This window comes from Hemibagrus wyckioides, linkage group LG07, assembly GCF_019097595.1.
Source record: "Hemibagrus wyckioides isolate EC202008001 linkage group LG07, SWU_Hwy_1.0, whole genome shotgun sequence".
Taxonomy (NCBI): domain Eukaryota; kingdom Metazoa; phylum Chordata; class Actinopteri; order Siluriformes; family Bagridae; genus Hemibagrus; species Hemibagrus wyckioides.
Window position 1 is genome coordinate 33,878,052 of NC_080716.1, and position 14,649 is coordinate 33,892,700.

The following is a 14,649-nucleotide window of genomic DNA, read 5'->3' on the forward strand; positions in this document are numbered from 1 at the left end:
TTATTGTGTGATTAGGACATTGTGTGTACTTCAGCATGACTGCTCAGGTGGATCAGTGTCTCCATGTCTGTCATGAGGGTTTAATTAGATTAGAATTATATGGCTTAATTTAGTAGTGTAACGACTCTCAGTAACTAATAATTCAACATTCAAGAGGATGTTAAAAACAGGGTTTAATCATTCTAATAAAATGTATTTTGTAAAGATGGTAGTTTAGATTTTCTGAATAAGATTTAATCTTGTGGGTTCTTTGTGTCTAAAATGTGCTGATTTCAGGAATAGACTGAATACTTTCCATAATTACACAATGCTCTGTTTCTGTTCCCTTTTTAGTGCTGGTTTCACTTATACCAGTGTTCCAGGCTCAAGGTGATTTATATATAGTTTATCCTTTATATTGTCTGCATATATGATTTGTTTTGGTGCCAAGAATGTTACACACAAATTATTAATTAGTTCCTTGTTTATTAATGCAGGTTTTATAGCTCAAATCAAAGGATGGCTGCAACATCAGATTTGAATAAATGTTAAACATGTTAAATAAAAAAACAACACATTTAATGACAAGATTACTGACAGCAGCAGAAGAGAGAGGAGAGTAATTGACATACACTATATTGCTGAAAGTTTTAGGACACCCCTCTAAATCACTGAATTCAGGTGTTTCAATCACTTCCATGGCCACAGGTGTATAAAATCAAGCATTTAGGCATGCAGGCTGCTTCTATACACATTTCTGAAAGAATTGGTTGCTCTCAGGATCTGTTACAGCGATAGGTTTCCAACTGTACAATAAGTCTATTCAAGAAATGTTCTCCTCATTACTAAATATTCCTTGTTCAACTAGTAGTGGATTTATAACAAAGTGTAAGCAATTGGGAACAAGAGCAACTCAGCCACAAAGTGGAAGGACAAGTAAAACCACAGAGCAAGGTCAGCGCATACTGAGGCACACAGTGCACAGACGTCACCAACCTCTTGCAGAGTCAATAGCTACAGACCTTTAAACTTTTTGTGGCTTTCAGATTAGATCAAGAACAGTGCATAGAGAGCTTTATGGAATGGGTTTTCATGGCAGAGCAGCTGCCTTACATAACCAAGTGCAATGCAAACGTTGGATGCAGTGGTGTAAAGCACACCGCTACTGGGCTCTACAGCAGTGAGTCTGGGTTTGGTGGTTGCCAAGAGAACTGTACTTGCCTGTATTGTGCCAAGTGTAAAGTTTGGTGGAGGAGGAATTATGGCATGGGATTGTTTTTCAGGGGTTGGGTTTGGCCAGAGAGAGATTTTCCACAGACAGCACAATGCAGGAGTTCAAAATCTGGTCTGTTAAAGACTCTGACAGTGGTACCTACACCTGCAGAAGAAATGGGAGTGACTCCAGTGACTGATGAGTCCAAGTTTGAGATTTTTGGTTCTAACCACCATATCTTTGTTAGACGTAGAGAGGGTGAACAGACAATTCCTGAATATGTGAAGCATGGGGGAGGAGGTGTGATGGTGTGGGGGTGATTTGCTGGTGACACTGTTGGTGACTTAGTCAAAATTGAGGGCACAATTAACCAGCATGGCTACCACAGCATTTTGCAGTGACATGCCATCCCATCTGGTTTGCTTTTAGTGAGGCCATCATTTGTTTTTCAGTAGGACAATAACAACAAACATACCACTAGATAAGAGGTATTTGTCCAAGAAAGGGAGGGATGAAGTGCTGCATCAGATGACCTGAGCTCCACACTCACCTGATCTAAACCCAACTGAGGTGGTTTGTGATGAGTTGGACCAGAGAGTGAAGGAAGGGCAGCAACAAGTCCTCAACACCTCTGAGAATTCCTTCAAGATTGTTGGAAAACCAATCCAGGAGACTACCTGAGTCTGGCTGAGAGAATGCCAAGAAAGTGCAAAGCTGCAATCAAAGCAAAAGGTGGTGTGGAATAAAAATCTACTGTACTCACTACTGAAATCTGACTCCAGCTCCACACTGACCCGACAGCTCAGTCTGAGTGAGACTCATAGTTAGTAAGGCCTCAAAACTAAATAAGCCAATCAAGCAGACTAGATGAATACAGATAAGAGATTTTATTTTGTAATCAGCGCTGATACAAGAATTGAGATGCTCACGCATGAACGTCCCAACAACCTCTACCCGGGGAACTCCAACTACAGCCTTTATATACATTTCCCTTATCTTCCCAATGCAACACGTCACTGGTTCTTTGCCTAGACAATCCCACCCATCTTTCTTTTTTTTTTGACCTTTTAGATTCTTTTTTTACACCATTATCTTTGGATTTACAACTTTTCGAATACCATTATAATTAAACTTTCCTGAATCATTATATTAAAAATTGGGCATTTCCGCCCCCACCAGTGGGATTGTCTTTGGCCTCACTCTCGCCAATACCTCATTCTTCTTCAGGAGACAACATGGGTAAGTTCTCAGTTCTTCAGGGGCCAACACCCCTTTCTTTTATTAACTTTTTACACCTCACAGATTTTCTGATTTATCCGCTGTCTTCCACGTATGTTCTCTAGATATTTCGCCTGGTACCACCATTGCCATCCAACACGCACTGCGTTTACTTCATGATGAGCTCACTACCGCTCAAGGTACCAATGGAGCGAAGATTGACCACAACAATCTAGGGTGCGTCTCTGCCATTGATTGGTCCAAGTTTGGAAAGCCTAGTACCGCAGAGAAAGCCTGCCAGACTGACATCATTGGTACAACTACTTGTTCTTCAAAGCCCTTGCAGCCTGTGTGCAAGGCCCGTGACAGGCCAACATGCCGTGTTAAACCTTATATTGTTCTTAAGCTCAAACGATCTAACGAATAAACTTTACCTGAGAACTCACTCCTGCTGTCCCCCTGATTATTTCACACATACCTTATACATATATTCTCATTTACAAAATTATCTCCCACAGTGGCTACTTTAAAGAATCAAAAATATTAAAACATATTCTGGGTTATTTAACACATTTTTGTTGACTACATAGTTCCATATTTGTAGTGTAAATTTCAGTATCTTCAGGATAAATATACAATGCTGAATACAATGAAGAGGAAAATAAACATTGAACAAGGTGTGTTCAAACTTTTGACTAATAGTGTATAAATATTTACACAAAATCTGTGTTTTGTCAGAGGAGCACATTCAACTCAGAACAAAAGAGACAAAAACTAATGTTCAGAAAATCTTAATGTTTATTTAATGTTTATTTAATTACAAAGTGAATTGGTAGAAAATGATGGAGTGTGTGTGTGTGTGTGTGAGAATAGTATTAGAACTGAATAGTCCAGTAATCTTAAATATTCAAGCCAAAGGGTGAATGTCGTACCAGACTGCAGTAAAGATTCTTCTCCTGTCCTTCATCAAGGTCCTTGAAAACTTCAGATTCTGAATTGATGAGTCTCTACACTAGCTGATCTCTGTGGATAAAGACAAACCAATATAGAGCACATGTAGTGATGAAGAAACACTAAAGGAATATTTATCTTGATAGAGCAATGACATGACATGAGTTTATGAGTAATGTAAATCATAAGACTACACACTCCCACCATATGAACAGTAATTACACTGCTTTACACACAGACAAACATGTTTCCAACATCACACACCTGATGGTCTACTGCTTGTGGATGTCCTCCTCCTCACCTGTGTCCTCTTCAGCCTCACTGTCAGGTGCTTCTGACTTTACTTCCTGTTCTGTGCCCTTACTTTAATAACCTTCCACTAACAAATCCTCTGGCTTTCCGTCCACTTTCTCTTGCTGTTTCTCTTCCTTTTCTGATGCTTCTTTCTTGACATCTGGATCATCAAGCACTGCCTCATCATTCTTTTTATTTTTGTGGAGAAAAGGACATATTTTCCACTTTTCTGTTCATGTAGAGCAAAAAGGCACACCATTTCACCCCGAACATTAACTTAATACCGTTGTTAGCTTACCTGCGAGCTAATTTTGTTAGCGGTAGACTTTGTGTTTACATTTGATATTTATGAAGTGAAACCGAAACTAAATTTATAGCATAACATCAGCTAACCTGCTTGTAACGTGCTAGCTAGCTAACCTGTTAGCTCGACGTGTTAGTTGCCTAGCGCTTAGTTATTTAGACAAAGCTTGTTCAGTCTCTTCTGCTAACGTTACAGTTGTGAGGATTTTCTTCTGCTGTGGCAGTTTTCAAAAGTAATGCCGGTGTTGTGTCCAACTCTGTTTGGGGATCTGTTTCCCCCTAGCCCCGCCCCCGGACATACTTTCTTCCAGAAGTCTACAATATAAAGCTAACACTAAGTACATTTATAATCGGAACTTAGTTGATCTTACCTTAAGTGTCTTCAACTATCTGGATGAGTTGTGACTTTTGTCTTGCTGTAACACGGTCCTGACAAGAGCAGAACATCACATGGACTACAAGCAGGAGACTCGAGCATGGAGGGGAACCGCCGCCTGATCTGAACTGCGCATGCGCCATTTTTGTCAGCTAGGTATGGCAATTCCGCTTGAACAAACTCGCTAAGTGGTAGAAAATTTTTTTTTAGGTATGTTTACATTTGCTGCCTATTTATTTCCTCCCAAATTCAGTGAATAAACGTTTTGTGAATAATTGCCATAGCATCAAACTATTTGCCCAGTACCCAGTAACAGCAATATAACCATATGGCATCTATGGAACTAAATTGACTGTTCACATGTTAAATTCCTGCCCCTGTCTTACACATCCCCAGACATTCAAAAAACTCCTGCCCAGATGTTTGAATATTGAACTGCATATCTACATACAAGAGGGGTTATAGCCAGACATCGTGGTGGGTCTCTCTGTCTCTGTCTCTCTGTCTGTGTCTCTGTCTCTGTCTCTGTCTCTGTCTCTGTCTCTGTCTGTGTCTCTGTCTGTGTCTCTGTCTGTGTCTCTGTCTGTGTCTCTGTCTCTCTCTCTCTCTCTCTCTCTCTCTCTCTCTCTCTCTCTCTCTCTCTCTCCTAGATCACAGGAAGTGGTAAAGTGGTAAGGCTTTAACACACACCTCTGCTCTGTCAGTCAGTCAGTCATTAGAGGGACAGGATGGAGCTCAGTCCACTCTCTGTGATGCTCTGTGAGTAAATGTTCTCTTTGTGTCTTCATTAGAGTGAGTGGTGGGGTATAAAGTTGTTCATCTGCAGTCTGAATGTCCTGAGTGATGATCTTATTGTGTGATTAGGACATTGTGTGTACTTCAGCATGACTGCTCAGGTGGATCAGTGTCTCCGTATCTGTTATGAGAAGGGTTTAGTTTGATGTGTAACTACTCTCAGTAACTATGATAGTTCAACAGGTAAGAGTACAAGTAGATTAAAACACAGGGTTAAATTGAAATCTGTACCTGATGGTCGTTTTCTGGTGTTGTTTCCTGTATACAGAAAGCTTTTTACAAAACATTGTTAGCATCAACAAGACTTACTGAGAAAATGACTTATAACCTACATTTCCATTTTTGTTATTATTATGGTCTGTACAGGGAAATATGTTCACTCTAATACACATTAATACAAAACTAACACACAGCACATTAAAACAAATAATAATCACACAATAACTTTAAACTAATTATTAATAAGTTTTATTTCCATGTTAAAAATAAGAGTAACAATTGTGTAGAAACAAACAGTTAGTCCTGCACACACAGAGCAGTGACTGTGTTAGAGGCCTGAGAACAGAGAGCAGGTCGCGGATGTGGTTTATTTTCATGTAGTGGTGGAAATTTAGTTGTTAAAGGGGGAGGGGGGGTGAAGATAGATGTGTGATAACAACAACAAACTTTTTATTTTTTAACTGTTGATAAGGGGATCAATTGAACTCCATCAGCATTTGAAGCTAGAGTCTCCACAGCTAAGTCAGTTAGAGACAAAACAACGATTCAGACTGATAAGATTTTAGAACATACCTTCACTGGCCATTTTATTAGGAATACATTAGGAATACTATTACTGTTTGGATTATTTATTCACATTGAGAATAAAATACACCATTTGAATAGTAATCCATGATTCACTGTATGAGTAATAATTCATCATCCACAGCAACATTTTCATGGTCACAAGCTGCAGTGGTCACACATGCCAGGAATACTGTCCATATGAGGCATAATGGTTTTACTACTTTTTTAGTTTTACAACTTATTTGCACTACTTCACCCGCTGTTATAATGTTTCAACCGCTGCTAAGTTTACTTCTTATCTGCACTACTTCAACTGCTGCTACTGCATTTTTGCACAATCCACATTGTCATGTTGCTATATATATGTTAACAAACATATATGTAATTAGATACATGGTTTTTACAGTTTCTCATTTTGCATGTCACCTTTGTTCCCCTTTGTTTCATTGCGCATATTTTTTCAGCGTTATGTGTCCTGCCTTGTGTTGCTGGGTTTTTTTTTTGTACTTCCTGTTTTTTGCACGTCTTGTCTTTGCACTGTTTGCACCTGATTGCACATGTTGCACTTTATGTAGCCAGGACAAACTTCTGTCCTAGCTCTGTATTGTTGTTTCTGTTAGTAACTATATGTTGTTTATTGTCTACTGTATGTAGCACCAGGGTACTGGAGAAACGTTGTTTCATTTCACTATGTACTGCGTCAGCTATATGTGGTTGAAATGACAATAAAAGCATCTTGACTTGAATTGATTTAATTAAATAAAATGAAGTTATGAGTGGGGAATGCTCATGAAGCAGATTGTGTTATCTCTTCAAAAAAATTTAACAAGAATATATTGAGGTGCTCAGGATCACAAGTGATTTTATTCATGTGAGAAAAACCTAAAAATATAGGAGCTGTGTTGTGATGGACTCACAGAATCATTAATCCATCTACAGGAAACACTTTATTCTAGTTATGGTTGTTGTGAATCTGAAGCCTTGTCCTGGAGACACCCAGGAGCACATCAAGGCCATCCACATTCAGGAAGAAATGTGAAACTTCAAACAGAGAAAATACTTTATAACCACAGTAACATTATTGTTACTATTATGGTCTTTACTGTGAAGAATCTCAGTGCAATATTCATTCTAATACACATTAACATCAAATTTGTCTAATATTATTTACTTATTTGTGTCAAATCTACAGAAATAAACTCTTCTCATTAGTCTTGTACACTGATACACAGAGCAATGACAGATTTAGAAGAGTGAGAACAAGACAAGGTGACAGTTGTGGTTTAGCTCGTGTTGTCTTTTTTTTTAATTCAGTGCTGTGTGTTCAGCAGTGAAGAAGGGGAGGAGGTGTGAAGCTGTACATATTTGCTTGTTGCATGCATTTAAGTTGTTGATGCTAAATTCTGTGGCTACCATATGCATCATGTAGTAAAAATCAAGGTGCCTTTGACCAGATGTCCAATTTTAAAATGGTCACTTTGGATGAGCTTGTGTCCAATCTGGGCTTGAATTCCTTTTCTTGTCTGACAGGAGCGATCTGCTGTTGTGGTTTATTCACTTCAAAGTTCTATGTTTTGTCCATTCTGAGATGCATTTCTGCTTAAAGTGTGTCTGCATTTTACTATGTTGTAACGTCCAGCCTCTTATCAGGAAAAGCAATAGAAACCCATTTCCTGTAGTTTAAAGGCCTCTTCTTATGACTGAATTCCTATATGTGTAATACATTAAATTACACTCAGTGAAACAAAATTTTAGCAAAACCATGCAACATTGATAAAATAAGTTTTCATTTCCAAACCAATAACCCCCTTCAAAAAATGGATTAGTCCATTATTTGTCCATTATTTGTGTAATGATCCTATTTGAGTTGCCAGTTCATTCTACATGTTTAATAGATGTCTCATGTTTTCTTGGATGCAGGCCTGACCTCATATGACTTGCTGGTATCTGCTGCAAATGTCTTGATGCCAGATACCACAAAACACCTTCATAGGTCTTGTGGAGTTCATGCTTTGAGGGTTCAGAGCTTTACTGCCACAAGGGGGATACACACAATATTAGGCAGGTGGTTATGGCTGATTAGTTTACAAATCTCCATCCTTCCTCTTTTTCTCTTTTGCTCTCTCTCTCTCTGTGAGAACACAGGAAGTGGTAAAGTGGTAAGGCTTTAACACACGCCTCTGCTGTGTCAGTCAGTCAGTCATTAGAGGGACAGGATGGAGCTCAGTCCACTCTCTGTGATGCTCTGTGAGTAAATGTTCTCTTTGTGTCTTCATTAGAGTGAGTGGTGGGGTATAAAGTTGTTCATCTGCAGTCTGAATGTCCTGAGTGATGAGCTTATTGTGTGATTAGGACATTGTGTGTACTTCAGCATGACTGCTCAGGTGGATCAGTGTCTCCATATCTGTTATGAGAAGGGTTTAGTTTGATGTGTATCTACTCTCAGTAACTATGATAGTTCAACAGGTAAGAGTACAAGTAGAGCGCGTTTAAAACACAGGGTTTAAATCATCTTATAAGATTAAGAGTCTGTATTGTTGGGATCTTCACCCAGTGTTTTCTGTATACAGAAATGTTTTAATAAACTCAAAAGCCTTATAATTTCCAGAAATACTTTTGATACTATTATGGTCTGTGCCTGGAAACATCTCAATACAGCAGGTTCAGTCTAATACACACTAATACCAAGTGCAATCAGGGATCAATATTTACCAATTACCATTAATTATTCTTTCAGTGCTAAAAATAAGATCAATAATTGTGCAGAAACAAACACTTCTCATTAGTCCTGTACACACAGAGCAGTGACCATGTTAGAGGCCTGAGAGCAAAGAGCAGGTCACAGATGTGGTTTATTATCTATTTTCATGTAGTGGTAGAAATTCAGCTGTAAAAAAAGTGGAGGAGGTGTGAAGATGGATGTGCAATAACTAACTTTTAAACTGCTGATAATGTGGGTAAATTTAAATACACTGACATCATTGAACTCGTTACAGCCAAAAACTGTCCAAACTGAAAATGACCATTTGAAGCTAGAGTCTCCACAGCCAGTCGGAGACAAACAAATTATTCAGTATGATAAGATTTCAGAGCATACCCTCACTGGCCACTTCATTAATAGGAATGCTCCACTCCAGATTTTTCCAGCCGATATCATCTACAGATTCTTTGTCATTGCGTTCGGCTGATATCTACCCTGATGTTCAGGCTTTCTATAAATTAAATGTAAGCTTTTTTTGACTGTTAGACTTAACCTCTTTTTTCCATACAAAGTAATGCCACAGATGGGGAGTCAAAACTGGATCAAGAAACTTTACACAGTGTGTTTTTTATTGTTTGGTGTTTTTTTTTTTAGCATAGCTGTAATTGATGGCTAATCTGAGAGCTAGTAGCCATTGGTTGTTTTTAGCATTCACCATATGTCTTGCGGTGGCTCTCTCAGGTAGACCACAAGAACAGACTCAAGTGCAGGACGCCAGACAGGAGTTAGGTAAGGAAGTTTAATAAGGGCAAAAGGGGAAACACAGTTCCAGCTAGCAGTGGGTGGCAGGCAGCATATAAACACAATATCCCAGAGAGCAAAAGGTGCACAAAGTAGCTGAATCTCCAATACTTGCACAGAAGTCCTAAATCCATAGAAGTAGCTGAATTTACACACAGTATTCCACATGTGGGGCAAACATCCAAAGTACATACACAAATATTTGCATTCGGAAGAGTTCAGAAAAATCCACAGTATGCAGTGAAACCAAGTAGCAAAGTTTATTGGCTATAATCCATGCTAGTGGCAACCATACCAGGCAAGAGATATATGGAACATACAGAGGGCAAAAATCCAAATGGGCAAAATCGGAGAAGCAAAAACTGGAAAACAGTCAAACGTCATCTGGAAGATTAGCTCGGAAAAGTATCCACAATTCGGGGGAAACAATGTAGCAAGGTTTATGAGCTAAATTCAAGAAACATACCAGGCAAAAATATACAGAACATCCATGGGGAAAATATCCAAAGAAGATAAATCAGAGTGGCAAAACCAGGAAAACAGGCATGGATCAAAAACAAGGAAAAAGGCTAGAGTGAAATACGGCGGGATGACTCACAGAGACTCAGAGAAACTGTTGAGACCATCTGGCAGTGAGCGAGAGATGGGAGCATCCTTAAATAGCATAAAAGAGTTTAAGAAGAAAGCATCTGACCTGGAAGTGCATGATCCAAGCTGGCAGATGACCTGGAAGTGCTTGCCACAACAGGACAGGGTGAGGTGAAATGTGACAGGCTTGTGCAGAATCAGGTTTTTCGTATTAAATCCTTTGGCCAACATTTATCCATGTGATATGTCTTTTTAGACGGCAAATGGAAAATTTTCCCTTGTTTCTCGAGAGGTCATAGCAACTCCTGGTGTTGATCTGACTGTGCCACTAAACTTTGATATCATCATATGTACATCCTTACATGTTACGTAATCAACTTGTGATCTTTTAGAAAAGAAATAGCCTTTATTTGTCACATATACATTACAGCACAGTGAAATTCTTTCTTCGCATATCTTTGGAGGTTGGGGTCAGAGTGCAGGGTCAGCCATGATACAGTGCCCCTGGAGCAGAGAGGGTTAAGGGCCTTGCTCAAGGGCCCAACAGGGGCAACTTGGTGGTGCTGGGGCTTGAACCCTCCATCTTCCAGTCAATGACCCAGAGCCTTAACCACTTGAGCCACCACCGATCTGTGGCTGATAGATCAGAGCATCCCTATTTAGTAAGAAATATTATATTACTAGAACTGTCAGGATGGTTGTACATGTCCCTGTCAGAACACTAGGGGGCTTTCTGGCATTGTGTTTTCTGTGTCATGTAGTTTGTTTTGTTTTGTGTTTTCACGTGTTTGCCCTGCCTAATTCTTATTAATTCTTATACCGGTTGTGTTGCATTTGCTTTTTGTTTTGCTGGGTCCTCGTCGTAATAAACACTTACACAGAAAACAACAGGGAGGAAACACAACAACAGCAACACAAAACAGATAAGGCACATAATGAGGACAAAAACAAATGCAACACAACCAGTATAAATAGGGAAAATACCCTACTAAATACTATTTGTTATGAAGATGCCCTCTATCACAATAGTCACGTCTACCAGATCGTCCTCAGCCATGGGATTATGGATCACAAGCAACTTCATGGTTGAATGCTGGACTCCAAAAATGTCTAACCACATGCTGTAAATGAGAAAATTGTTAGTCCATGATGTCTATAAACACCTTGTGTAGATCAATCATTTTGTAACTTACCGGAGAGACTTGGAAGAGCTCTTGTTAGATCTCCCCTAGGTCCTCAGTGAGACAGCAGACCACTGCATCCCTTTTTTTCTCAATACTCTGAGACTGTAAGGAGATGCATTTTAATGACCAGCCTTGGTTCTACAATTGAGTGTTTGCACTTTTGAGACAAAAGTTAAACACAAACCTACCTCATTTACTGTTTCAATATGTCCAACCATTTTAATGTTGTGAAGCTACATATTTTGCACAGCCAATTAATTTGTAATAATGTAGCACTCCCACTGCCATAATATTCCTCAATTTAGAGTTTCCTAATATTCCTACCACTATCATAATATTCCTCAGTTTTTCAGTGTTGAGTTTAGATGAGTTTACCTAAACAGTCAAAGGCAGGCAAATTCACCTCATGCAGACCAAATGAGTCCAAATCATACAGATAGGAAAGTCCAATTCCTACGGACAGACACATTCACACTGGTATATACATTTAAAATTGTAACACTTCATTTAACATTTCAACAAAACATTATAATAATTCTTTATTATAGACACACATATGGCATTGACCGAATCATAATTCATGGCTGTACTTCTTAAAGTCAGTCATATAAATGTCACAAAAGGAAAATGTTTACAGAATTTAGAAATTAGCGACAACCACAAATTGTATGATAGATAAAATTAAATAACTTGTCGTTTGCTTTCATGATATGATAGATAGCATGTTAGAAGGGTATCTTACTTTCCGCCCAGAAGCTTAACAAATGTAGTCCACTTCCACAGTCCCAGTGTGATCGTCTGGTTTTATATACCTATAACATTTACAGGTTTGGAAAGAGGAGACTGGAGGAAGACTGGATGAGCTCAACGAAAAGTATAAATTTTTTAATTAAAACTTTTCAGTTTTATTTTCGATTTTCACACAAAGCACACATACAGCTCTCAGATTTCACTTCTCCCAACTTTTGTTGTTGACTATATAAGAGACCACTGCCACATCTCCAGATTTGAACCCTATTGAAAACCTTTGGAATGTCATCAAGTGGAAGATGGATGGTCACAAACCTTCAAGCAAAGCTGAGCTGTTTGCTTTTTTGCAAAAAGAGTGGTATAAAGTTGGTATAAAGTGGTATAAACCCAACAGCAATGTGAGAAACTGGTGGAGAGCATGGAGCCAAAACACATGCAAATCGGGGTTATTCCACCAAATACTGATTTCTTAATGTTATTTAGCCGAAGCATTAACCCAATTTGTTTACAAATTATTTGCATTTTGTTTTATTTGAGTTATTAAAGCTCTGCAAATACTGCATGATCTTGGGTTATTTTGATGTGTTGTCATTTCCTTTAAATATACACTCTAAATAACAATAGTTATATATTGAATTTTTTGGAGAAATATTGTCAGCAGTTCACAAAAAATGAAACAAAACTGTTCATCTCACCAATACATGAACCTGTAAGAAACAAATATAAGAAAAGTATTATTTTGCAGTGGTCTCTTATTTTTTTTCCAGAGCTGTAAGAGAGTAAAAGTTATTAATAGGATAAGCCACAGGTGCATGATCTCAACCATTTACCTTCCTCAGCTGATTTCTCCATTCACAAAACGGTGCTCAACCACACCCCCACTTCCACAGTCCCAGATCAAATATTATTCCTCTTCAGTAATAATAATAATCGGCTGCTTATTTGATAAAGTGAAATAAAGACCTTATGAGCACAACAGTGACCTTTGTATAAATCATTGTAGCTTTTGTTTATTTATTATTTAGAGAGATTAAAATGTATTTCTTACAGATGGTAGTTTAGATTTCCTGAATAACATTTAATCTTGTGGGGTATGGGTGCCTAAAATGTGCTGTTTTCATTAACAGACTGAATATTTTCATGTTCTGTTTCTGTTTCCTTTTTAGTGCTGATTTCACTTATACCAGTGTCCCAGGCTCAAGGTGATTTATATATAGTTTATCCTTTATATTGTCTGCATATCTGATTTGTTTTGGAGCTGAGAGGTTTGTGTAAAATGTGTAAATTTGTGCCTTGTTTATAAATGCAGTTTTTCTAGCTCAAATCAAAGGAAGTAACATGAACTCTTTTAATATTTTATGTTTTATATAGATTAGTTTTCTGCTCTTAGTAAATTCACCCAGTTATTTACTTTGCCTTAAGATAAGGCTGGGATGACCAACAAACCCTCAGATGTCAATAGATACTGTAGTTTTACACTCATAATTTTACACTGCTTAAATGTCTTAACATATTAAATATAAAACTGCACAAGTTTAATGACAGCAGCACAAGAGAGCAACTGACATAACTAGTGCTAAATAAAATGCTCCATGATGCCCCTGATGTACTCATACTCACTCTAAACATGATATTAGTAGTGTAGACTTGGGAATGACTTTATGTAAGGTTTATTAATAACAGAATGTTTTATAGGGAGTCCTAAAGCTGTGGTGTCCATAACGCCTGATACACATGTGTTCATTGGAGAGATTGTTACTCTCAGATGTGACATACGGGGAGGAGGAGACACTCAGTGGACCTACAGCTGGGAGAAAAATAATAACAGAGCCTTCACAGACAGCACAAAGCAGGAGTTCATAATCCAGTCTGTTAAACACTCTGACAGTGGTACCTACACCTGCAGAGGACATGGGAGTATCTTTCAGAGCTCAGAGATCAGTGATGCTGTTACACTGACTGTATCAGGTGAGTCTGTGGGTGTTTTTATTTTTATTTAATATTTTAACATTATTTTTAATTTTTTTCAACACAAGAATGATCATAATCATGTCTTTCTCAGTAACATCTAGGTTTTATATTAAGTTTGAAGTATAATTGTGGTGAGTCAGTCTGATTAATAGAACAAAGTGAACATTAAAAAAGAAAATCTCACCTTGTGTTGGCTCTGCCATTATTTGATTTATCATAAGATACTTTGAGGCAATTGGAATATTAAAATCTTGAGCGATTTTCAGAAAATATTTTTACAAAATCTTTCAGATTTTGAGAGTTTTTGATGATCAGCATCATCCACATCAGTCTCTGTCTCATCACCTGATGTAGAAATCCCTCACAGCATTTAAATACGAGCCTCATTATCTTCTCTTCACTTGACTGATGTCTCTTTACACAAACACCACTAGGGAAATAATCCCTGATTCACTTCAGTGCTGTTGGTTATATTTCCATTTATTAATGTCTTCATCTCAGTGTATAACTTTGTCTGCTAAACTGAATTGATTAGACTTGTCAATTTCTATTTAACTGTCCAAAATTTGTGCTGTGTTAAAATGGCTCAGTACACAACAAGGCAAGATTATGTCTCTTTTGTGTCTTTAAGGCAAATGAAAAAGTCCTCTGGGATGGTTTTATTTATCATAATTTTGCCCATTATTAAGCAAATGCAGATATGTTCAAATGGTGGTGCATGATTTGTGCAGGATCCATG

The 14,649-nt window shown here is 38.1% G+C and overlaps 1 protein-coding gene across 1 annotated transcript in view; it reads left to right on the forward strand.

Moving 5' to 3' along the window:
• The window catches only part of LOC131356321 (Fc receptor-like protein 5), a 108,584-nt gene that overhangs the window by 55,561 nt on the left and 38,374 nt on the right, over nt 1-14,649 (forward strand). The window contains exon 8 of the mRNA XM_058395225.1: nt 13,635-13,907. Within this exon, the coding sequence (XP_058251208.1) occupies nt 13,635-13,907 (273 nt within the window). The remainder of the gene's footprint in view (nt 1-13,634; nt 13,908-14,649) is intronic.